Source organism: Microplitis mediator, chromosome 9, assembly GCF_029852145.1.
Source record: "Microplitis mediator isolate UGA2020A chromosome 9, iyMicMedi2.1, whole genome shotgun sequence".
Lineage (NCBI taxonomy): Eukaryota > Metazoa > Arthropoda > Insecta > Hymenoptera > Braconidae > Microplitis > Microplitis mediator.
In genome coordinates this window covers 22506131-22530050 of record NC_079977.1, presented here as the reverse complement: position 1 = coordinate 22530050, position 23920 = coordinate 22506131, and the positions used below count along the sequence as shown (strand labels likewise).

Sequence of the window (23920 nt, the reverse complement as noted above, 5' to 3'; positions counted from 1 at the left end):
TCCCTTGTTACATTTTGGATCCTCAACTCTACTATATACATTAATTTCATAATCGTTCTTAATGATTATTGATAATTTATACTAATTATCCTTAATCTTCCGTCGACAAAAAAAAGAAGAAATTGAGCAATAGAATAGAGCCATATATTATAAGTCTGCGGAAAGATTTGGCAGTAGCGGTTATAATGATGTGGGAATAATATTATCGGTCGATTGACTTTGATGGCAATACTGACCTGGATTTATATATTTATTACGACCATTCGATTAATTGGCATTGAAAATTTTTCAAGCCATTGACCAAACTGAAAGAAATATATGGAAATACTAAATGTCTTGAAAGATAAAACCCGCGGGAAAATGCAGATAAAAGAAATCGTGAGTGTATTTCCATGGAAGGCGGCCTGAAACTTTACTTCTGTTGGGAATATTTCCGCATAATATAACCATTTTATGCTCGTTATAATGTTCTTTAGTAAGAAAAACCCAAAAAAGTCCTGAGAAAAATTTTTAGTTTGAGGTAGGACCCACAATCTGGCTAAAGATGATCAGGGAGGATGCAGTCCATGTTTTTCTATTAATAGGAGCCCGTAATTTTTTTTTATTTATGATGCCACGTTTGTATATGTGATTTTTAAAAAATTTTGATAACTCTAGAAAGAATTGAATCCTTGTATAAGTCGAGTTCGGACTTGTTCAGACACGCGAGCTTTAAATAAATTAATAGACTATGTAACAAAGTTGATAATGCTGTTAATTAGCGATTCAATTAAGTGAGTTTACGTTGAGTGATTGCGGGTTTTGAATATGTATATATGTATATACATAAATAATAAATGTGTTTAAGAGGAGTTGAGCTGAGATGGTTGGTTGTAGGTTGGTTGTAGGAATAGGATATTTTAAACTGGTTTCATCGTTCAACACAACGTCTAGACTTTGGAATACAGGAGCTTTCAAGGAGGCACTCCTCTCAATGGCAATCCTCTATGTGTATCTCGGTAACGCTAACGCTAACATTTTCATGATGCTTACAACATTCATGTACAAAGTAAACATTATTCAAGTACTCAGCAACAGCAACACCAGCTCTATAAATGTTGTATAGTCAAGACTAGGCAGGCATAGTTTCTCTGTGGTATCTCCCTCGTAACACTCAATCGATACACAACTTTGTTGTCTTATGTCTTATCATTATTATTATATTATACATCATCCTTATCATTAACGCTCTCTATATTAATATTTACTTACTGTTATTACCCACAATAACTTAATTGATATCTTAATATAATTTATATTACAAAGAAATGACATCTGCTGTTGCGGATCGTGGTGTGACCTGAATTCTTACTTTTGAATTTTTATCTTTCCCTTCTTCCTGTTGGTCGTTCTCGTTGACTCGATGTCCCACAATCCCAAACTCTTTTATATATTTACAATTACTATTATGCTACAAGTTGTATTGAATTTTTTGTTGACAGACATCAAACATTTTTTTGTCATTTCCTACAAAAATTTATATAAAAGTCACGAAATGAGATGAGGAAGTTTGGTGACAGGTGAATGAAAAGATGCAGATTATCTTTTTTTTATGTTATAAACGATTCGTTTATTGTGGATTGACGTATATAAGTTTAAAATTAATTTTTTATTGTTAAGATTTTACAATTATTTATCTGGAACAAGAACTGAGACACAAAAATAATAAAACAAGAAATTTTGTGAAACTCCATCTTTGTCGGGATCGGCTCCTCCATCTCCACTAGATTATTCTCCTTTACCTTCACCAGTTCCTTCTGTTGAAGAAGAAACGATGACACCTCCAGCAGAACCTTTATCCCCAACAGTTTCTTTTGTCTTAGAAGAAAGACCGGCACCTCCATCAGGAGTTTCTCCTCCATCTTCAACAGTTTCTTCTGTTGTAGAAGAAACGATGACACCTCCAGTAGAACCTTCATCCCCAACAGTTTCTTTTTTCTTAGAAGAAAGAACGGCACCTCCATCAGGAGTTTCTCCTCCATCTTCAACAGTTTCTTCTGTTGTAGAAGAAACGATGACACCTCCAGTAGAATCTTTATCCCCAACAGTTTCTTTTGTCTTAGAAGAAAGACCAGCACCTCCATCAGGAGTTTCTCCTCCATCTTCAACAGTTTCTTCTGTTGTAGAAGAAACGATGACACCTCCAGTAGAATCTTTATCCCCAACAGTTTCTTTTGTCTTAGAAGAAAGACCAGCACCTCCATCAGGAGTTTCTCCTCCATCTCCATCAGGATCTTCTCCATCTTTATCAGAATCTCCTCCATCTCCATCAGGATCTTCTCCATCTTTATCAGAATCTCCTCCATCTCCATCAGGATCTTCTCCATCTTTATCAGAATCTCCTCCATCTCCATCAGGATCTTTTCCATCTTTATCAGAATCTCCTCCATCTCCATCAGGATCTCCTCCATCTTTATCAGAATCTCCTCCATCTCCATCAGGATCTCCTCCATCTCCATCAGGATCTCCTCCATCTTTATCAGGATCTCCTTCTTCAGTTTTTTCTGTTGTAGTAGAAATACTGACACCTCCATCAGAAGCACCACCTTCTTTTTTACTAGAGCCTTCTTTCCCTCCTTTAATAATTTCTTCTTTTTCAACAGGCAAAGTTCTATTTAATCCTTTAGAATCATCTTCAGGAGCAGTCGTTTCAGTAACTCCGCTAGTATCATTTTTAACGTAACCAATTAATGTTTTATTAATAGCATTTAAAATATCATTTGTATTTTTATCAAACTCTCTAGACAGTTTATTATGAATTTGATTAATTGTACTGTTCAAAGATTCAATAGAAACTTGAGTAGCCAAAGTTTCGGGTTTAATCGCCAACTCGTTAAGTTTACCTTTCAAAATACCAACTTGTTCTTTCAATTGATTCTTAAATGTACTTTTTAGCGATTCCAATTCAGTTTCCAAAATACCTGCCAGCGTATCATTTATAGTTATTTTCATAGTTTTTAGTTGTGTATTTGAGAACTTATCCAATTCGCTAGTCAATGCGCCTCGTACTGTACTGTCTATAGTCTTTGAACTTGTTATTACTTTTCCAGATACTGATTTTTTCATAGAATTTACTTTTATATTCACTCTATTAAATCCGATTGTTAGATTTTTTGATAATTCCTCGCTTACTTTTTCAAACTTTTGACAAATTTCATTATTATTATTATCAGGATGATTTAATTTTTCTGAAATACTTTTCAATGATTCAAAAGTTGATTTCGTTTGTTCATCAAATTTACAAGTTGAGTTTTTAGATTCAAGTCTTAATAATACCCTTTCAAACTTATCCTCTAATTTACTCATATGTTGTTCAAGATTTGAATCATCATCACTTGGATTATCTGATTTTTCCGTTATAGTCTTTATTGACTCAATGGCTGATTTTGTTAACTCACAAGTTGACTGTTTCGAATTTCGGATGTAAGAATTTTCCATCGCATTTTTTAGAAAAGACAATTGAGTGATAATAAATGTTTTCAATAAACCAAATTCATTTTTAGATGATTCGATAATTTCATTTTTGACATTATTCTTAAAATAATCTAGTTCAGTTCTTGCGAATTGTCTCAATTCATTTTTAACACTAATTTTCAATTCATTCAATTCAGCTCGCGCAGACTCGTCGAGTTCATCTTTCAAAATATTTTTAACTATTTCTACTTTAGCTCGAGACATATTTCTCAATCCCCGAGTAATTTCATCCTTAAAATTTCCTTTTTCAGCATCTAACACGCGATAAATAGTTTTCATAATTGTCTTTACCGATTCAATTTCCCGTTTGATTATTTTTTTCAAATATTCCGTGGTACTGTTGAAAGATCTATTAGAAAAAATTTTCAAATCTTTTGCCATCGATTTTAATTCTGCTTGGAAAGATTTATCGACATCAGTTACTATTTTATTTGAATAGTTTTCCATAACAGTTTCAATTTGCGGAACCATTTGTTCCATAGAATTAGTTGATAACTCAACTTTATTTCCATCTTTTTTCTGGATAAAATTTTCGAAAGCATTACGATCGAAAAAATCATCAGCTAAAATTAGCTCCTAGCAAAGTAAAAAAAAATATTTTTAATTTCCCAGTTAAAATTTAAATATTTAAAAAACTTACCTGGCCAATTTGGAAAATAAAAAATATTAAAACCGCCTGGAAAATCATAATCGTGGAATATTTATTAGATGTAACTTTACACAAATGCAATCAACAACTAGTTCAATTCTGGTCTTGATAATATTCTATTTCAAGAAATGCTGATAAAAATGCAATTAAAATTCTTTTAAAAAAACACATTTACGCGTAAATGTTTTTTTTTTTTTTAGATTTAACGTTGGTTACATCCATTATAGAGAAGCATCAAGTCGATTAATTACTATCTTATCAAATAAAAATAAAAAATTACTGTGGGTTTTTACGAATTGACAGAGAACAATATAAAATTAGTCATCAAATTTTCTAAAAAAATCGTTGAGATGAAAAGTTGTTAACATTTTGAAAATTAATTTTTAATACAAAGGAATTAATTGTAACATTGGGATCGATTTTTGAAGATGGGGAAGCCAAGTAGAGTATATAGATATATAGTAGAGTATCATGAGTGTGTAGAGTATATAGGGAGTTTCCAATATGCAAATGAAAATCAAACTTGTCGAGTAGCTAGTGTTTGGCGACGGGTTCTGGTCTGCCAAAGCTTTGACTATCTACTGCTACTGGTACTGCTATTGCTGCTATTACTCGTTACATTGAGTCTATATTCAGTTGGTATACCATCTACCATATGTAGATATAAAGGGGATAAAAAAAGTAAAGAGTTGATGAGTAGAATCAATAAAAAGTATACGAATAGGACAAATATTTAATTGAAAGCATATTCATTGACTGTTTAAATTTATAAAGAGGCTTTGTTGCCACTAAAATCGATCCCTATTTCCAATTGTTCATGATAGCTTTGACCAGGTCCTATTCAGAGAACTTTCTTGTCTCAATTATTCAAGTAAATTTGATTAAAAAATTTTTATTTTAAACAAATTCCATAGCTAAACCAAGACTATCACTGAGACTGAGACTGATAATCTCGGTGAGCATGCACACTAACGATACGACACTAGTTAAATAAAAAAATAAAACTAGAGGGAGGCGATGTTTTAGTCTTGAGGTGTAAAAAAAAAGTTAACCGAGGGTGAGAAAAGTCCAAGAGTGGGTTAAAGAGAAAAGTCGATCGCGTGCGACGAAGAACTTCCGGTGCTCTGGTGAGACTAACGACATCCTCGTCTCTTATCTCGTTGGTCACGTATACTATAATATGATACTAGTGTGTTATGTGTTATGTGTACTATGTACTGTAAGATGGTAGGCGATGCTAAATTGCTAAATGCGAGCTCGGATAGTAATCGTGTCCATTCACCGTTTATTTTTTTAAAAATAAAACCCCGTTGAATAATTAAATATTCATTTGTTTATTTATGAGATCATGAGCTGCTGCTTCCTGTGATCAAAAATCAATTGTTGAATAAAAAATGCTGGAAAAATTCTTATGAGGAATATTTTTTCGAAAGGATTTTAATGGATCATTTCAATGGAATTAAAAAATATTCGTATTTTTTAAATCACGTCGGGAAATGATACATGTTCAGCAGATGGCTCAATAATCGGTTCAGAATTTCGATTCGAGCGATGCTTTAAAATTGGCAGCCAGTTACAGTCCATTAGTGGACAGATCCTTATTTTTTTATATGGAATATTGGACCTTACGGATTCCCTATCAAAATCAGTGACATTGACGATTTATCAGGATCAAATTGATAGAATTTTATGGTCTGGGATATTATGAGCAATTACCGATCTTAAGTACAAACTGATGTCCGATAGTTATATAAAATCGAGATTTAATCGTTAAATTGCATAAAATAAAATTAAATGGAGGCTAAAATTGAATAGTTATAATAAAACAGAGGGTGTGTCGGAGCCATCATCTGGCATTACTAAACAAGTTTGAGTTGGATCGAGGGTATAAGGAAGAAGCATAAACCGTATCGATGCATTATTGAGAAAAGCTTTAAAACTGGTATAGTCGACTATCGTCTTGGAAGCAAGTTAAGAGTCTGGATCCCGTTAGCAATACAGCATACTTTTAAAAAGTACTGAAAGACATTGCTATTTCGTCTAGTAAGACTAAAACTTAAAACTTTTATTCTTCCCGTCTTAGACTCAACTCGTACGTCTACAAACCTACAAACTAAACCGTTTGCCTTAAGTTTTAAAGAAAGAAAGAGAGAAGGAGAGAAAATAAAATGAGTTTAAATGTCGTTTTGTTTTTCTTCGGCACTTTAGTTTCATCTAATCGGTTTTGGAGGACTGCCAAATAAACGAATCGTATGGGTGGTACTTTGCTTGCTTGCCTTATAGAAATCAATAGTTTTACAGCATATACATTTTAAGTTTTATTGAAAATATATAAAATCCAACAATTAATTATAATTAACCACAAAAAAAAAATATGAATTATTTACGGAAATTATTTACAAACCACTGGAGCGTTTTTATAATTTTAATAATTAAAGAAAAAATAAAGTTAAATGCTAACGATGTTAAATAGAAGTTAGCGGTTACTCAGTACAAAAAAACAGTATATATATGTAAAATTATACCGTGAACTTATAATTTTATTTATTTATTTACAAACTAAACAAAACAATTATTTATGTAAGAGAGCAAATACTTATAACTATTTAAACTTTGAATTATAACTGAGTAAATAAACTTTATTTATTTAAAATTATTTTATGATAACTGTGCATTTATAATTTATATTTATTTATTTATTTATATATTTTAGTTGTTAAATGTTTTACAAGCTATTGATTCTCGTAAACTCGGACAATATTGTTATTTGGCGCAATGCCGAAACCGATTCGACATATTTTTATTATTGTGTAAATACTAAATATATAAAATATGCCGGTACTATTTTATAACCTCAAAAAATAAATATAAAATTTTATTATTTTTTATGATTTAAATTTATTTAACCGATCGGTCTGGGGCACCAGGCTTGAGAGAGTCTTTGATGCCTGAGACGGAGGGTACATGGGTTTGAGCCTCGACCAAAACAAGATTTTTTCCAGTATGCCTCAAAAAAAAAAAAAAAAAAAAAAAAAAAAATTAAAACAATTAAATAGAATATTTACTATTGCTAAGAATGCTATGATGGAAGGGAATAATCATAGAATTCATGACCATTTCTATGATTATTTTCCGATATCGAAATTTTGAAAAATGCTACTAAGCAACTAGCAAATATTAAATTCAAACACTACCGTCCATCTTACGGCATTAAATGGTCCCTACTTCGACCTGGTTTTCTACAGTGAAGTAAGACCTTTTAGTCGTAAAAAGAAGCAGGCAGAACATTAGGAACGAAAATGCAGTCTAAGACAAAAGTGAAGAAGGCTTTACAGAAGTTGTACACTGCAACCGACTAATAATAACGATTTTATTTTAAAATAATAAAATAAATTACACATTAACGGGTTTAGTAATAAATATATGTATATATATCTATATATATAAGAGATAAGACAAGCTAAGGCAAGAGATACAAGATCGAGAGTTAGTAGATAGTGTAGGAGGTAGGAATCAGGACATACGACGTGACACGCATATCACTAGTAGAATGCTGATGGTTCACACTGCATGCTAATGTCGCCTGAAAATCACAAGCGTCAACTAGAAATCCCTCTTTCTCACCCTTTCTACCATACCTATGTCTGGTTGTGCAGTACAGTAACAACTCCTGGGATTTCCTGTAGATTCAATTCAACTCTCGTCTCTCTTCGTCACCATTTACTCAACAGATTCCTCTACTGATCTATACACATTTTACAGATACTTATTTACTCTTTAATTATTTACAATTATCGTTTATTTTTTATTACGAAAAATCTTACGAAATCGATAAAGACCTAGGTCTAGGTTAATGATAACATTAATAACAATAATAATATGTATCAGTATGATAATAATATATCGGAATATATTCAGTTAAATATTGACCGTCACCACGACGATGAAAGTTTTATTTATTGCTATAATTATTTGTTTATTAAATATAAACACAAGTATCGCTAAGGAAAAACGAAAATATTATTGCAGTGAACAAACAGTAGATATTTTTTACTTACTTATTTAATTTTTAAAATAATTATTATTTTATTCTATTTATTTTAGTGTAACAGTAGTCAAGATTGTCAACGAGTAAACGATTTGTATGTTTGTACTTTCTATATATTTTGTTTCCGTTGGGTTTGCAGACCATCGTGGAGTTGGTAACCTTTAAATTTGTCCGCCATTTTGTCTACCGTAGCCACGAAATCAAAAGTACAGTAAATTTACGTTTTTTCTTATCATTATCAGAAGAAATTGAGTTGAATTGACACAAAAACTGTGAATTTGAGTCTTATTTGTACGAAATGGAGTAAAATCAGTTTAAAATTTAAAAACGACAGTAAACTTAAGTGAAAATGTGATTTAAATAAAAAAAAAAAAAAAAATTGAATGAAAGTAGAAAATAAAAAGTATCGATATCGTTATCGACATGGAACTGGTATCTAGTTACTAAAAGTATCTTTAACCTAGTATTCCCGAGTCGTTAGTTTCCCTTGAGAGATGAGGACATTTCAACAACACACCCACACTAGATTGAGTCTGCACTCAGGTTACTTGGGTTTAAAGGTAGAGGGTAAAGGGTAAAGAGTAAACTTGTAAAGCTGTATATAGCTTTCCATGGGATGGTTGAGTACACTACAGTTACCTACATATCTACCGGAAATACATCTAAACGCCTCTAACCATCTATTGTTTTCAATATTATTGTTGTTATTATTATTTTTTTCTTTAATCCATACTAAAATTATCCGGTCTAGTTTTAAATTTATGTGGGTAAAAAATAAATAAATAAATAAAATTAAAATGGTGGTAGGAATATTGAAATAAAACTGTCAGATCCAGATTTTAGATGGAAGATTTTTGGATAAAAATATTGTTAAGGACAGTTTTATTTATATTTTTTATAAATATACCATCGGGATATTATTGAGAGAAGTATAAAGTCAGTGGGTTTAGGTGGTTAGCCATCCAAGTATTTGTGAGAATAGAAAATGTGGATCTTGGTGGTAGTGCTGTGGTATATCGGTGGGTATTTGAACCGGTGCGCTCGATAGAACTTTTAGCTTTTCTAGCTTCTAGCTTTTCTCCAGCTTGTACCGTTTTATTTATGTTTTCTCGCGATTTCCCGTGTGCACCTCAAGATTTTAAATATATATATATACTATTTGAAACTAGAGTTTTCTGTTTATTCAACATCATCGTTTGTTTGTTTACTGAGTTTGCTACACCGTAAACCCTATCTCGGTTTTATACCTTGTATTTTTTTATCATAACTATATTTATGTTTATTTTTATGGGTCTTTAAATTTTTATTTACCAGTACAACAGGATAATTAAATCTTAAAAAATGACTAGCTATTTAAATTAATTGATCGTTAATATTATATAAGTGTTTATATTTCAGAATCATTATTATTGACATTAAATAATAGAATAGACACGTGACTGGTGATGTTAAAGCTTATCGGACAGCTCATTAAAATTCAACATTTGCGTGTTTCGTGCCAATAATCGAGTAATTCATAAGTGCAAATATAAACTCGTATAATTGAATTAACTATGCGTTAACTAATTTTCTTTATCGATGACCTCTACCTCTTCTATTTAGTCAGAAATGAGTATTTAATAATTTGTCTAATTAAATAAGTAAAAAATATTGATGAATCATCAGGTAGATTTTTTCGGAAGATCACAAAACTAGATCCAGTCGCATTTTTCGGGCTGCTTTTACCAATAGCTTTACTATTCATCACTAGAAAACTAGGAAAATTACTATAGTTTATCAGAAAATTTACAAGGAACAATAAAACTTGAGTTTTCCTAACCACAATATTGTAATAAAAAGTCTTTTCAGAGAGTAAGTCATCGTCAGGAATTGTCAGAAATATTCACGTTTTCTAAGAGTGAAGGTAAAACCGATGGCGAATTAATTTCTAAGAGAATTTTAAACACTGATGACTAGTTGGCGTTACGACACATGTGTTTGAGGTTATTTCAAATCAAAGTTGGCATTTCTTCACTTCCTTGTAATAACCTCAGAACTATAACTACAGCTGCTGTTATTGTAACTGGAATTTTTTTCCGTCGATCTAAAATCACTACTTTGTAGTTAGTTATCGAATGACTATTTCAATTAATGGTAAAAATTTAAGTTATTTAGTTTCAGAGAGTCAAGTAAAATTTATGGGCATTTAAATTTATTGACATAATTTTTAGTAAAGATTAAATGGTTGACAAGACAAAGACAAAATGAAAATGGATGGTGACTTGTGAATTTATCAGAATAAGAAAGACGACACACCTCGGATAGGATGATAGCGGATAGCGGATGGTGGATGTTGATGTTGATGCTGATGCTAAACCTGACAATGTATAGAACAGAGTGTACGGAGATAACATAAAATAGGCGTTGACGGTTAACTCTAAAGACACGCGAGTAGGTTACATTATATAAAATCAGTGTCAGTCATCATTAGCTATACCCGCCAAATATTCTCAGATCATTGTTACTTCATTATTTATTATTATTACACTACATTTTTATTTATTTATATTCAGTTATCCTAAATTGCCGTCATTTTTGTGTTCAGTTTGATTACGAGAGATTTACTGACAATCGACGTCAAAAATTATGTGGTCAAATTTTTATAAAATAATTTTCTGGACAAAATCAAGCTGACGCGGGAATCAGCATTAAATTAAAAAACTGACCTTTGGTCAATTGTCAGACAATTTCTCTGCCTTACGACACTAACCTGAATAATATTAGCCCTGATTAAACAACTGAATTCGACCGAATTAAAAATTTTGATTCTGTTATATTCTGTCGAATTCTTCTCAACAGAATTTAACTGAATTGAAAATTTGAATTTGAATTAAACAGAATAAAACCGATTTAAAAATTTCAAATTCGTTTTAATTCAGTTTAATTCGGATTCTGAACCAGAAATTGGAGAATTATTTTCGAATTAAACAGAATTTAACCGAATAGAATTATTTAAATTCGTTTTAATTTGGAAAAATTCTGGTTTTCCTGCCGAATTAAACAGAATTAAATTCGGTACCTAACTTAAAAATGAATTCTGTTTAATTCGGCAGGAAAACCAGAATTTTTCCAAATTAAAATGAATTTAAATAATTCTATTCGGTTTAATTCTGATTAATTAGAAAATAATTCTCCAATTTCTGCTTCTGAATCCGAATTAAATTGAATTAAAACGAATTTGAAATTTTTAAATCGGTTTTATTCTGTTTAATTCAAATTCAAATTTTCAATTCAGTTGAATTCTGTTAAGAATTCGACAGAATATAACAGAATTAAAATTTTTAATTCGGTCGAATTTAGTTGTTTAATCAGGGAGCAATTTTATAACGAATGCTTTGTTTACGTGCTTATAATCTTACACAAATACACGTAACATTCACACAGACAGTCCCCCCACCCCCACCAATTACTCCGCCTTTTAACCTCTCGATTTTCTTCCAAATATTTCCGAGGGTCTGAAGAAAATCGAGAGTCTACTGTACTATCAATTAATTTAAAACAATCCAACAAAATATTTTCCATTATTATTTTCAATAGAGTACTCCTACATACAAGTGGGTGTTTAATTTAAATAACATCCACAATTTTATTTTTATAAATAATAAATACATGAAGTGAATAATAATTTACAAAAGACGCATACAATTTGAAATGTCCCAAATATATATATTGTGAAAATATAGTGGGCGTTTATAAAAACACCGCAAAGACATTTAACGTTAATAGATACAATAACCACTTAAGAATTTATGTACAATAAAAAAATATTATTGTCCGTTCAAGTGAGTCACCGTGAATATACATTATGCAAACAAGAATAAAGATAAACATATTATATATATTTGTATGCATTTTGTCATATTGATGATAAATTCAACGGAAGTCACGTTTAACAATCTAACCACAGCATGTTTTTATACTTTGGTCATTGTTTGATGACAAATAACAAAACCCAACATTAGAAAGTTTTTTTTTTAAAGGTAGAGAAAAGTTTATGTTAAAAAATAACCGATTAAATTTGAGTACTTGGGATAATTAATGTGATGAAACTAATCGGCCTCGGGAGGTAGAATTTAAAGAGATATTGGGTGGACTTTGGGGAGGGTCATATAGAGAAACAAGTCTTTGGGGAGTGACCAAATAATGGACAGGTAAAAAATAAAATAATATATCCAGGTAGCAACAACACGAGATGAAAATAAATGAAAGCGAATGAGAATAATAAAAAAAAAAAACGTGGGAGAAAATAGAAAAATAATAGAGTAGAGTGTACAGTAGTGCACAAGCGGATGAGGTAAAAAATAAAAAAAAAGTTGTAATTACAAAGCGAAATAGTATAGCCACATTTAGTCCTGGAGTTGAGGCGGTGGCGGGCAGAGCGACCAGAGCGGCCGAAGCAGAGAACAAGATAAATCCAGCGGACTGGTGTCGTGCAACGTGCAATTTTAACTAGTACATGCTAACAAAAACCATGTGCTCTACTCTGGGCACTGGTACTATACTGCGCTACCGGTCACATGAGATAAAACTACTCCCGTGTCCTTTAACTTTTTATTCCATCCGAGGGAATAAAAAATTATAAATTGTTGGTACTATTGTAATTTTTTTAAATAATTGTTATTGAGCTTTAATTCTATTTTTTTTTTTTTTTTTTTTTTTTACACACAATATATTCATAAGGTAAAAAAAAAAGTAATGTATTTTTTTTTTACGATTCTTCAGAGAATATTTTATGAAAAAGAAAGGCTGGTAAATTGAAAAGAAATCAAAGACGAATAAAAAGTACGATTTAGTATGACTGTAAACTAAGAGTTGCAAAAATAAAACAGGATGTCACGATCTTGTTTGACAGCATATCACGTACCACCTACGACTCCCGTCTGCCGCTGAGAAGAACCAGAATAATACTCCATACATTTGTACTTACAACTATCTCCCTCAACTCGTACCTATCATGATACTTTCATGTCTTGTGCGTAATCCTCGTATTCTTATTTCTTATTCATCCGATATCTTAACTATTTTTTTTTTTAACGATAACAATACTTTCTTTGCTGAATCTTTTTGTATCAAATTTCAAGCACCTGCATATATTTTTTACTCAAATCATTTTTTCTACCCGGTTCAATTTACCCCATTGTCATAAAGTTGTGATTCGTAGGCCAGAGATAGTGAATTTTAAATCGAGGAAATCGGGTAATTAGTCGATGAATTACCCGCATGGAAAAGCTATATATTGTTAAAAGTATATAAAAAAATATATGGTGAATATGTGATAAATATATAGCGGCAAAAATATCTATATTGAAAAATATATGTTTTTTACATATATTGGATTATATATTTATCATAATATATTTACTTGTATATAATGTTTTGTATTTTTCTATATATATTATCTCATATAATGCTCAATATATTCTTATCATATATGGATAGTATATATATAATTTATAAGTATAATATAATAAACTTGATATATATATCCATATATTTTGACTCATATAATTAGTGGTATATGGTCTCTATATAATTGATTATATATGAAAGAATTCATATGATTAAATATATGGTTCGCGGTATATTGGAATTATATTTTTCCAGTATATCAAAACTTATATTTTTCGCAATATATTTAAAATTTTATTTTTTAATATACTTTTTCAATTTCTACACAATTCCACAAAAAAAAGTCAAATTTATTATTTTTTCTCCTTCTTTTCATTGGCCTTATATTTACTGGCAATAACCTAAGAAAAGTAAAAAAAGTCCCATATATTTTACAATATATTGGAAACCATATATTTTGCAATATATTGGAAAACATATATAAAAAATATAAAAAATACTATATATTAATTAATATACTACTTTCAATATAATATATCAATATAAAAAAGATATATTAAAATATATATGTAAAACATACATACAAAGTCATATATTGATAATATATTCTAGCAATATATATTTTTTCAATATAATATCATATATCAATACGGCAAAAATATAAATATTATTTTATATATTGTACAATATATCACATTATAATATTCATATATTCTATCATATATGTTTTCACATATAAAGTTTTTTTATGCGGGTATCAACTCTGGAAGCTAAAAGTCATTTTTTGTAATATTATTATTGAAAATAAAGTCGCGGGTTCGAATCCCAATTACAGTATTTTAATTTTTTTTTTTTTTTATTTATTATTGAAAGTGAATAATAAATTTTAGGTACATCCTATATGAATTTAGTAAATGAATTCAAATCAATTCCTATATAATCAATTCCCGCACCCCAAATGAATAGTCACTCTGAGAGCTATGAGTGTGGTCGCTGTGATGTTTAACGCATTGACGTAGGTGTATACGAGTTTAGCATATTAATAATACGTGACAACACTGCTAACGAATCACTCCCTCTACTAATTTTTCCCCATTACATTTACACATTTAAATAACAACAAAAATAAACTAGTTATTGGTTTTATTTTTTCGATATTAAAAAGATGTCAATAAAAATGGTGCAACTGTTGAGACGATTTTAATAACTGTTAAAGTACCCGATAAAGAGTTCCTTTGATTGTTTGGATATAAATCACTTAAGTATGCTCGACAACGATTTTCTTCAGATCTCGGATTCTCGGATTCTGGACTACGGAGTACAGATTGATATAAGGGTGAAACCATTATCCTAATTGGTCGACAAACAGCTCTCATCGATATCCAACTAGTCAGCTCTGTTCAGATATTTTATTATCGTTTCAGCAATTTGTCAAAGGACTTAAAATAAAGGACTAAAAATAGTCGATAGTAAAGTATTTTAAATATTAAATTCCCTTAAAAATTCAAATTACTCAATCCGACAACTGATCGTATAATAACGGAAGGTTAATAATAATTGAAATAATAAAGAAAAGGGTAAAAATAGTGAGATGACGTCTCTCTCATCTCATCGTTCTTTTCAACCCTTCTCTAGCGGGGGGATCTGTCACAAAATAGTGATGGCATCTGATGTCAAAGGCTTCGGGCATCTTGATGTCCAAGGAGCACGAAGTTCGGCAACAACCATTGACTAGGTTACATTTGTGACAATAAAACGTAAAAAAAGTTATGTGGGAAACAACAGGAAGTAAAGAGGAAGTAATTATGGTTTAGTGGTTGGTGGTCAAGTGACCTGTAATTCCGGCACCTTGTAAAACGGTAGGTAAGATGGACGTGGATAGTAAATGGTCAGATACTATTCTGTAGACTGTAAACTGTAGAGTGTAGACTGTAGACTGTAGTCGGTAGTCAATAGTGTGTGTCTTAACCCAGATAAAAGGGAAGTAGAGGAGGCGAATTATCAGGGGGCTTGGCTGCCCGAAGGGAGCAATCAATGTCTGTCGCAGGTCACAGAGCATATCCCACTCCAATTTAACCACTGCACAATGTACATTCCCTTAGCTTTAGCCGTAGCCTTAGCTTTAGCTTACACAGTACAGGGACCTCATGTCAAGACGTTTCCTGTCTCAAGAGTCACACGTTCCTTTGCTATACTCACAGTCTTTAAAGACGATAGTTTATTTTATCTTTGGCTTCAGCTTTAGCTTTTGTTTTATCATATCATAAGTCTTAGACAAGAGATAAGAGTTATCGCTCAATTGGATATATATATGTATACAGTTTGCAGTCATAGTTAAGCTGAATAAATATATGTATGTAATGTATGTATTGATAATGAACTGAATTATGAATTTATTAATAAATGTATTGGCAGATAAATGAGGAAACAAACGACAGTTAATAACTGTGTACATAATTCACATCAAGAGTTAATGTATGTTTGCATGTGATAGCTAATTACTGATTACTGATTAGTTGACATTACGATTCATTAAAGCTCACATTAAACCATACTGATTGGGTTTATGTGTGCCGCTGAGTTAATTAGTCACTGCATTTTCGTTAAATCAATACCAAAACTGTATTTAATATTTTTATATCATAAACTTTTTTTATTCAAATAAATATAGCAATTAGCTTCAATCTCAGAACTTCGATTCCAGACATTACTTGTATCCATTTAAATTACCATTAGCGTTTAATTAATCAACCAATTAACCTCTTTTGCTAATCCATTTGATTCCGACAATTGTTCTCCCGATTGACTTGCTATCAATTACATCTCAGGCGTCACGACCCTTATCATCGTCATTATTATTATTATAGAAATAATTAATTTGATAAAAAATCTTTTGTGTCACGATCTCAGTAATTTCGCTTGAAAAATATAATAAATAAAAAAAAAAGGTATTAATGTTAATGGGAAAAACCGGTCGTTATTTTTCATCTGTAAAATGGGATTTAATAGAGCAATGATGTTGAAATATTACCCGGTTATATTTCTTCGCTGGTCTCATGATGACTCAAAACATCGCGAGCAAGATTCATCTAGACCGAGAAGAAATTCGTCTGTTGAGACTTTTATTTAGACCTGGACCTGGATTTGACAAACGATAACGCCACGGCAATACAACAAACATTAACAAGACTTTGGATACTTATCTTTAAGCCTTTGTAATAAATAAATATAATTTATTGTAGGAATAAAAGTGGTTATTTTTGAAAAAATTAATTGTTTGAGTGTTGACATAAAGTCACCACCAGCAGCTTCAATAGGAAAGTCTCAGAAACAAAGAGGAAAAAAAGATTACTGTTGACATGGAGTCGACCGACCAGGAAGAAATTTCAAGAGTAACTATATATAGTTTAAGTAGTGTGTGTGTTGAGCTGCAATTTTTAGGGTGAAGGAGGTGGAGGAGAAGGAGGGGGAGAGGACCGTCCAATATGTAGTCCTCCACCGGCCTGCTCTTGTTCCCCTCACCCATTTCCAACAATAAAATCTTACTAAATTGCTTGTTTTAGATTTAATATCTACTTAAATTTTTTATACAAAAGTTTATAAAAATAAATGATAATTTATAAAAAAAAAAAAGCAGTTTGTAAAAAATTATTACCACAAAATGTCTTCAGTCCGCGGTCGAACTAAAGAAAATTATTGTCATTAAAAAAAATGTTTTTAACGCCCCCAGCAACTGATAATGATAATTAACGAGGTCTAGCAAAGTTTTATGATTTAAATCAGAAATTTCTTAATCTTATTTTACAATCGCAATAAAATTTATCATTGGACTTAAGATAAAAAAAGGTACCATTCTGTGAGCTAATATTTTATTTAAAATACATTATACAAGGAGAGAAAAATATTGTCGGAGTAAGTATACGGATCGGTATCATGGCTATACGCTGTAAACTCATCTTACTTAATGATACAACGTATAGCCCATTCAGATGTACAGAGTTTTCTTACAGTGAATCGTCAAAATGACGATCGTATTCTTAATGTAGGCGTTGTATGAACCTCTGACATTATTGCGCAAACTCCGTAATTTAGACAATCGGCAACCGAGAATGATGTATAGTCAATTAAGCAAAACGGATCCTCACGCTAAAAAAACTGTTACTTATATCAATGAAACTATATTTGTTTGCACAGGTTGTTTGTCGCATTTTTAAATTTAAGAAATGAATACTTAACCTAAAACAAATACAAATTATCATTATTTTAATAATACTACACGGAAAGAAAATTATGGGAAGTTTTCCTATGCATTATGGGAATGGTTCCCATAATGGTATGGGAATAGTACCTATACTACTATAGGAATGGTTCCCATATATTATGGGAACCATCCCCATAATAGTATGAGAATAGTTCCCATACCATTATGGGAATGGTTCCCATATTGGTATAGGAACTATTCCTATAATATTATGGGAACTATTCCCATAATGTTATGGGAACCATCCCTATAAAATTTTTTTTTTACACAATAGTGTAGAAATTTCCCAAAATTTAAATTTTCTTGAATGTTTTGTGCTGACAAAAAATTCTTATTAAAAATTTTAATGTTTTTTTGCCAAATTCGATTTTTTTTTTCAATGTTTGAATTTTTGTTTTTATGTTTAATAATATTTCTGTGTATTGTAGAAGTGATTACCACATTTCTTTAAATTAATTTTTTAATGATAATATGGGAACCATTCCCATAATATTATAGGAATGGTTCCTATAATAGTATGGGAACTATTCCCATAATATTATGGGAATGATTCCCATAATGGTATAGGAACCATTCCAATTGCATTATGGGAATCATTCCCATAATATTATGGGAATAGTTCCCATAATATTATGGGAATAGTTCCCATAATATTATGGGAATAGTTCCCATACTATTATAGGAACCATTCCCATAATATTATGGGAATGGTTCCTATAATTTATGGGAATGGTTCCTATAAATTATAGGAACCATTCCAATAAATTATAGGAATGATTCCCATAATATTATAGAAAGTATTCCTATAAATTATAGGAACCATTCCTATAATTATAGGAACCATTCCTATAGTGTTATGGGTATCATTCCCATAATTATAGGAACTATTCCTATAATTATGGGAATCATTCCTATAATTATAGGAACCGCTCCCATAATTTATGGTCGTAATTCCTATGATGGTATAGGAAAAAATTTCACAAAATTATGGGAACCGCTGCCATAATTTTCTTTCCGTGTATAGAGTATTAAATGAACATGTGAGTATTCTTAATAACCCTGATTAAAAACTCCGATTGAAACCAATGAATTCTGATTGAAAGTCTATCAGATTTCGATCGGTACCAATCGGAAGTCAGCGGTTTCAATCGGAGTTTTTGATCAGGGAAGGTAACCTAATCGTTATTCTGATAATACGTCATTTGAAGATACATTGCAAGGTCATTCTGACAATATTTTTCTCGCCTTGTAGTTATGAAACTCTTTTAAAGTATCGCTTAGCAACCAGATCAGTTCTTTCATGCGACAGAGTCTGTAAAATAATAAATATTATTATTTATAACTAAACTGAAAAATGATAACAAAATATAAATGACTCACTAATACGACACCGTTGTCATCAAAATCATGTCTTCTAGTTACTTTATTTCCGTCTTCGTTTATTGAAACAATAATAAGACTATCGCCTTCGATAGTAGTAGTATTCTATAAAAATAATTGACAAAACATAGTTTAAGCATTTCTTTATAAAATAATTACATAATTGTAATTACTTTCAATTTTACACCAGAAGGCATCACTTCTTCCCACTCTGTATCTAAAAAAAATTCCCACACTTGAGTTCTCATCATTGTTATATTTTTAATAATCCATTTGTCACCTTCTTTTCTTATTTCTTTTCTTGGATTTGATATATATATCATTTTTCGTGCGAGATAAGGAAGATCTATTAACAAAATAAATATACACATCTACATCTATCATATGTATGTAAATATATATATTTACTTACTAAGAGTTTTGAAATATTCATCTAAGTTTTCACTTTTTTCATGCTGATATATTCCGACAATTTTACTCATCTTAAATACATGTACACTTTAAATAATATATCTAGTATATAACACGCGGAAATATATAAAACGACCTGCTGTGTAACACGCGCAGATTGTACTGACTTTCAAGGATTTCCACTTCCACAGTAATTCCGGTCGATAAGTATAAATTTTTATACACATACATGTTATATAGGTGTGAGGTGTAATTATTAGATTACACATCAGCGCGCTATTATCACATTTAACACATTCGTTTAATTAATTGTATAACCTGTGAGTCATATTTATGATTCCAAACCTAAAAGTTTGAAGACCGGCCATTTTGTTGAGTAACATTTTTTTTAGAGGTTAATTTAATTTTTTTCATTCGTTTACAGCAAAAATTAAGACAAAAAAAAATTTTAATTAATTTTGTGACAGGTATTTTAAATTAAACCCAAAATCAATAAATCAATTTATCTGTTTTATAAAATAACTATAAGAGTTTAATATATTTTTTAATTGGTTACTTGTACCCGTACTAGTACATATAATGTCTAAAATAAGGACTGTGATATTTATATATTCAGCGTATGTCAGATACAGTAAACCAGGGTCACTGAGGTTGTAAATAACAAATTTAAATAGAAGACTATTCATCTCGACATTTAATCATAAAACTAGAAACATACTCTGAAATCTACTCATTCTGTAGCACAAATGTAATGACATTTATGCTAAAGGGATCTGATTTGCTACAAAACTAATTTCAATAGTAAACTTTGTTTAATTTTCAAATCCTCATATTTACTGGCACAAAGTTATGACCTAATTTCGAAAAGTTCTATGCCGTAGAATGATTAATTGTTGGTACCAGTAATGGAACTAAAAATTTAATAACTTGATGATAAAGACATAAGATGATTAAATATAAGACACGAGATCTCATCTCATCATTAAGTTTATTAGTCAGATTTAAGCTTTTAATCTTAAGCTCGACGTTCTGGAAACTGATGCTTGACATAACATTAAGGGTTACTTAACAATTAATAGCTCGAGATGTCGAGATCCGACTAATCAGTAAATAAATTCGTTGGCTAATAGTAAAATTATTTTTAAAATAATTGATTAGATCGATCAGCTGAATAGGCTCAGCAATTAGACAATAATGTGATGATTAAAATGAGAACTAGGATCGTAGCCCGCGTGGTTAACCTGACACTTCTGGTCCGAGAAGTAAATGCCAATTATGCGTGTATATGGTATACTATGAGAACATATAAATGTATATATATGTCTGGAATACGGTAGTAGCTAATGAGCAATTAGCAATAGAACTAGCTGATGGGCGAACGGGAACAAATGTCCTAGCCACATGCCACTATTTGGTTCCATCTATATTTAACCACTATTCAAAATTTACTGCATTGTAAATTGAACGCTCGATTCACTTTACGATTTCATTGTTAAAATTATTATTCTCTCAAGGATAAAGGCTCAAGGGTTTAAATAGATCAGAGCAATAATCATCCAGAATTCGACATTCAAAAATCTCTGTCTTCAGAATAAGAAAATAATCACCTTAACCCTCTGATGATTAAATCTCGAGTGATTCGTCGGCGAAAAATGCAGGCAACATTAACACGCAACAAAAGAATCCTCAGAATAAGAAATGCCAACAAAAGAATGTAATTATAATAACGATTTAAATATTTCGCGATATTGCGACACAGCTTTGATGTTTATAGTTAAATAAAAATAACCATAAAAATAGATTATTTATTAATAAAGTATATAAAAAATAAAAAATAACAAGCTGTAATGTTAATACTGAGATGAGATTGAGTAACAAACTGGAAACAAGTGATTATCACCGATAGACACTTGAATCCAAGTTTATCCCTTGGGAACTGGGGTATTCTAAGAGGGGATGAAATTCTACGCCCTCTCTGGGCAATATCCTGTTTACTTAATGGTTGTTTTTATGCCGCTATTATGCTAAGCATAACTTCATTTATTTTAATAGATGGACATTTTCGAAATTAGGTCACTTAATTAATTAACGTTATTTGTTAAATATTATTTATTACTTATTATTATTGTTATTATTTAATTTTGAGTGTTATATTGAAGGCTGTGGTAAACCGTCAGCTGGCGCCGCGGTCGGAAAATTCCAACACTAAAAGTTATAGCTTTCCGAGTGAGCTGGGTATATATAAATGTTATATTAGTAAACTTCCTAAGGCGAAGAGCTAACTTGGGAATCCAAACTTCACACATACAGTTAAATTATTTTAAAACAATAAAACTTGACATTTATTTTATAAAACCAATTTCGTAGATTATTCGCACTCGATTTGAAAATAACAAAAAAAAAATTATAAAATACATTGGACGGGATTCAAACCGCGATCTTTACGTTTATCGAAAATCAATTTTAATTTAATCATAATTGCAAAGGTGACAAAAATAAATTTAGTCGATATAGGGGAGGGTGGGGCAGAGCGGCCCCCCTAAAATTTTGACCAAAAAAAAAAATTTTTTTTTTTCGACTAATTACTATAAATCCGTTATGTTTGCGCATTTTTACCCCTACGCATGACATTTGGGGCAAAATGGACAAGCCCAAAATTTTGAAAAAGTGATTTTTTCATATTTTTATCGTCAAATTAAAAAAAAATTAGTATAATTCCACATTTCTAGCCCTACGCATAACACCTGGGGCAAAATGGACCAGCCGAAACTTCCGAAAAAATTATTTTTTCATATTTTTCGGCCGTTTCTTTATGTAAGAGGCAAATTTGGTCACTAAAAATTTATAAAAATTAAATTTTTTTTTTTAGTTGATAAATTTTTGAAATAAAGTAAAATTATAGAACTGATTTTTTTTTTTTATTAAATAACAATTAGTAATTAAGGTAATCGAGGGTGAACGATTTTTTACGCTTTAAAAAATTTTTTTCGAGTAATATAAAACCAAAAATAGTTGTCAAGAGAAAGAAATACATTCTTAATGATGAAAACAATTTAAAAAAAAAAAAACGAAAAACAAAATTTTTTTATCACTTTTTGGCGGGGGGCCGCTCTGCCCCACAAAAAAAAAAAAAATTCTTTCAGAATTTTGGCAAAATGTCCATAAATTTGTTCGAAATAGGACAAAAGTAAAGTGATCTTATAGTTGAAAGCCACAAAAAATAATAATTGGCTTAGGGGGGCCGCTCTGCCCCACTCTCCCCTAATTAACATTTTAGTTATTTAATTAAATAATTATTCAACCGTTTGAAAGCTAAATTTTAATTCATCAAAAAACACAAAATTTCTACATTCGCGAATAAATAATTGAATAATAATAATGACGAAAAAAATAAACCGTGAGATTGTGTATAAGTAAATTAGAGTTGAAGCTCATCAGTATGCAAAAACTTTGTTATTTGTTTGAGATTGTTGAATTATGCATGTGCAATATGTTGACAGTGGTATTAGTAGTTGTAGTAATTATTTTACCTCATACTTTTTTATCTCAACACTATATATATTTTTTTAAAAATTCAATTCAGATAATAAATAAAAAATCTGACCTAGTTCAATAAAATTAATTAATTAATATTACAAAAATGAATGTCTAGTAACGTGAGTTTGGTAAGTCAGAGCATGGGACAAAGTTTGAAATTCATAATTGAGGGAATTAATGGGCAGGAAGGTTTGAGAAGGTCAAAGATATTAAGCTCTATAAGCTTTAAGGTTTGACCGGGAGTGAAAATGTCAATTATGAGCTGCCGGTGGAAACAATTTAATAAATAATAGATAAAAAAATCTATTGGTTATATTGTAGTTTAAAATTAAAGGATAGATAATAGTAGTCTATTTATTATAAAGGATTAATAAATAAGGGTGACAAGACTAAACAAGTAATAAGTAAACTACAATTAGCAGTAAGACCACCCGTTGAGCCAATTAGCCACCACCTGGACCGAAAATCCCTCTTATACTAATTAGAAACTCGGAGAGCTGTTTCTGTTCTTCATTCACTCAACTCAACATAACATACACTACATTTAGCTATTTCGAGAATTAAAATAAACAACTAAAGAATAAGAAGTTTGAGTGACTTAAGTGTACTCGATTATTAAGACAGCTTTAAATATTTTGTTTCTTATCTATTTTAAGCTTATCTCCGCTTATAATCTATACAATAATTATTCAAAAGACTAAACTCGAGTCTTGATTTAATTATTAACTCTTAT

The 23920-nt window shown here is 30.5% G+C and overlaps 2 protein-coding genes across 10 annotated transcripts in view; one reads left to right on the top strand and one right to left on the bottom strand.

Moving 5' to 3' along the window:
- The window catches only part of LOC130674684 (teneurin-m), a 247571-nt gene that overhangs the window by 14795 nt on the left and 208856 nt on the right, over positions 1-23920 (top strand). The window lies entirely within an intron of this gene.
- Positions 17149-19835, bottom strand: LOC130674690 (sodium/calcium exchanger regulatory protein 1-like). Of its 6 annotated transcripts, none has more exons than XR_008991101.1 (5): positions 19652-19831; positions 19413-19585; positions 19240-19344; positions 18918-19171; positions 17149-17834 (listed from the first exon to the last, which is right to left on the bottom strand). XR_008991101.1 is itself a non-coding variant. In XM_057480101.1 (5 exons), exons 1-5 carry the CDS (start codon positions 19719-19721, stop codon positions 19112-19114), a joined length of 345 nt encoding a protein of 114 aa, XP_057336084.1. In that variant the 5' UTR covers positions 19722-19835; the 3' UTR covers positions 17149-19111. The 6 variants fall into 6 exon arrangements, 3 of the variants coding, with proteins under 3 accessions (XP_057336084.1, XP_057336083.1, XP_057336082.1); XR_008991100.1 differs by having other exon boundaries at positions 19035-19171; XR_008991102.1 differs by having other exon boundaries at positions 19057-19171.